Source organism: Cinclus cinclus, chromosome 5 (genome assembly GCF_963662255.1).
Source record: "Cinclus cinclus chromosome 5, bCinCin1.1, whole genome shotgun sequence".
Taxonomy (NCBI): domain Eukaryota; kingdom Metazoa; phylum Chordata; class Aves; order Passeriformes; family Cinclidae; genus Cinclus; species Cinclus cinclus.
This window is the reverse complement of record NC_085050.1, coordinates 73,760,722-73,764,142: the sequence shown is the minus strand read 5'-3', so window position 1 is coordinate 73,764,142 and position 3,421 is coordinate 73,760,722. Positions and strand designations below refer to the sequence as shown.

At 40.5% G+C, this 3,421-nt stretch overlaps 1 protein-coding gene across 1 annotated transcript; it reads left to right on the top strand.

Annotated features, from left to right (window-relative positions):
• Nucleotides 1–566: 566 nt before the first annotated feature.
• LOC134044730 (interleukin-8-like) lies at nucleotides 567–3,323 on the top strand. The gene is made up of 4 exons (XM_062494083.1): nucleotides 567–630; nucleotides 1,274–1,412; nucleotides 2,369–2,452; nucleotides 3,067–3,323. Exons 1-4 carry the CDS (start codon nucleotides 567–569, stop codon nucleotides 3,140–3,142), a joined length of 363 nt encoding a protein of 120 aa, XP_062350067.1. The 3' UTR covers nucleotides 3,143–3,323.
• The last annotated feature ends 98 nt before the right edge of the window (nucleotides 3,324–3,421 follow it).

The window sequence follows — 3,421 nt, the reverse complement described above, 5'->3', positions numbered from 1 at the left end:
GAACAGGAGAAACCAGTTGTGTCTTGTCTTCACAAAACACTGACTAAATAACTTAATCGGATTTATATCAAAATATAGTCTGTAAGAATGGGATGAAAAGTTCTTGTAATTATGATGGGTAAATGTTTTTTAACAAGGCACTAAAGCATGCTGCAAAGGGTTGACCAGAAATTCTATATTCACAGAGTAGGGAATAAGTCCCTTTATTTTGGCTCAGAGGGATGTCAGGTAATGTTGTATTGATTTCCACGGGCAAGCTTAGCATTGCTGGTTAAAGCAAATATCCCACGAAGAAGTGCAAACAGAAACGGATGGATAACAATAACAATGTAAAGAATAATTGAAAATATACAGCAGCAAAAGCTAGGGAAGTTTGAAGTGCCACTGGACGGACCGCACAGAAGTTTTCAGATTTCTTATGCAACCCTCTCATGTGTTAGGAAACCTGCATGTGCAGAACCCACCTCTCAGTGCTCAGGCTGATGGGAGTGCACCTTTCAGGTATAAAACCTGATGGGAAAGAGCACCAGAGCGGGACCTCTGTCAAGAAGAAAACGTGCACAGCAATGGATGGCAAATATGTGGCTGTCACTTTGGCTCTCTACTCGGTCTCAATGGCATGGTCAGAAGGTAAGAAAATGATGTCTTAAAATTCAGTTAATAAGTATACACATGCAAATGCAAGTGGGCTTGCACTATGTCCATGATGACCTTTTGCAAGAGAAGTGCATCTTCAGTAAAATGTCATTCGGAAGTAAAAAGGATCATTTGTACCTGCTAGGATGCTGTGGATGTTTCCAGGAGTACAGTATGCTTCTGTCTGCAAAAGGATTTATTCCTATGCCACAATATATGCTTGTCTCTAGGTTTTAATAAGCGTTTGAATTAAAACAGAACCTTTTCCCCGAAATATGTCCATATAGCTCTTCTTTTACAAATGACAAATCTATCCTTTTTGAGATTTTACTCTTGGTAGGCAGATTGATGACAGAGCAAGAATTACCCCGTTTGCAAAAAAGAAAAAGGAACATGAGAAGATGATGGTGGCAGAAGCTTAGTAATCCAAGTTTTAATTCAAACACACCTGCATACCAACAGCTCTGACAGTGCAGCTGCTGTGCTGTGCACGTGCAGTTAATTTCGTCTCAGCGTTCAGCAAATCACAGTGTCTGAGGGACAAGAATGAGGCTACAGGAGGGAATACAGTTGGCTTCAGGGGAGCAAATAAAGAAACTGTTTATGTACCTAGACATAACAGAGTTTTGTTCCACAGGTAAGGCCCTGGAGAAGATGGATGAAAGAGGCTCCCAATGCCAGTGCATAGTCACTCATTCCAAGTTCATCCCTCCCAAGACTATTCAGGATGTGAGATTAAGCCAAAGAGGATCTCACTGCAAAAATGTGGAAGTCATGTGAGCACTTTTCCTAAATTGCATCTTGCTTCCTACAGGAGGAACTAACTCGACATGTCTCATCCTATTTACTTATGTGTTTTGAGTGGCGGGATGTTTCCCTGGCAAAGCCTCAGAGACATCAGGTATCAGGAACAAGGCCTCATATCCGAAGGAATAAGATCATTCCCAGCTAGTATTACAAGCAGCTTCCAGACTCTACTTTTTATCTCTTTCTGCTGTTATCTTATTTGTGAAAAACATCAGAGGGGAGAATCAGATGCCCCAACACAGGGCACAATTAATAACTTAGACATTGAAGAATCAAAGATAAAAACTTGATCCTCTTGATATGAATTACAACATTTTCCTCTGACTTGGCCTGCCTGTGGCAAAGTTTGAAAGGCCACAAGTTATTTCCTGTGTCAGAATTGCACATGGAGCATTTCCCTGTTTGAGGAGTGGAGGATTTGGATTATACTCTGTCTGGGTACAAAATAAAAGATACAGTCAGCTGCTTTTAAAACCATCCCTGGGGCTAATCACAGGAGCCAGACCAATGTAGTGAGTAAACGCAAGTGCTCTGTCAGGTCTTTATGCTTTTGCTGTGGTTTCTTAGAGCAGATAATGTTTGTACATCATAGCCTCTGTGCAGCACTGCATGGCATCCCGTTCCACCTCCCAAGGAATAGGTAATTTAAACCAGGTTTGGTTAAAAAAAACCCAACTTTTCCAGATGATTATGTTCCTGAAAGGTCTACTAAAGTATGGTCAGATAGAGAACTGAAACCAAATAGAAAATTCATTAGGCCCATTACAGCATAAAACACCTGTACTTTCATCATTCATAAAAACCCCCAAACACATAAGACAAAACCAAGCAGGTCTTTCATCTACTGGCTAAGAAAAATTCCCAGCCATCAGGAGAAGTGTGCAGGACACACCCAGCCTTAACTTCTCTGCTCCTTTCTCGGCAGAGCTACGCTGAAAGATGGCAGGGAAGTGTGTGTGGAGCCCACCGCGCCCTGGGTCCGGCTCACTGTAAAGGCTCTGCTGGCCAGGTAATCTGTTTCCTTTCCTAGAACACCTGCACTTCAAAGCTTATTTTAGAATCTCATTTTACTTAAATTCTTGGCAGGTAAATATTCACTCTGTTCAGGCATTAGTCATTCTTTCCATCAGTTCTCTCTAAAGCAGTATTTCTTCATGCCTGAGGAGTGAAATAGTCCACTTTGATATCTTCCTGATGTGTAAAATCTCCCAAAATGCCATGGCTACGATACCCCTAAACCTCTGTTTAGACACAGAACATTTTGTGTGTTTGATACTTCCAAAAGTCAAGACCTCAAAGACTCACTTCCTCTTTCTGGGTATAATTCATACTTGCAGCTGACATCTCCAAGAGCTTTCACTGCTGTAGACAGGGACAGTCAAATCCCTGCTTTGCACACAGGCAGACAGAAGTTCTTTCTCTTGGAGCAGTTCCTGCAGGAACAGTTTTAGTTTTGTTTTTGTTTTTGTTTTTTTTTTCTTTGCAGTTACGGCAATTGGTTGGTGCAGTAAAAATAAGTCATTTATGTTTTGCGAGCACTTATTGCTCTCCCTTATCTTGTGTTAACAGCAATTGTTTCTTTAATTAATTTCTGAATTCACTTTATACTTAATCTAATTGCAGGGCCAGGGACAATGTTGAATCACCAGTCAAAGAAAAGTCAAGGAAGAATAAACCTTGGATTTCTGCAAGCATATGAAATGAGAGAAAACATTGCTGCTGAGAATGCACCCTCTGCTACATTACTACAGTTGATTCTTTTTCTTTGCCTGAGATGGTTGCCATTCATCTCATTTTCTTTGCTGTTGCTCTCTCTAAACTTCTGTCTGTGATAGATCAAGGAGTTCAAGGCTAATGAAAGTGTTTAAGTGTTGTAAGGATGAGAGTAAACAAGATCAAATTAGTTACCCCTATATGGTCTTACTCAAAGCAGAAACAGAATGGATAAAATTAGCAAATGCATGAATAAACACATAAT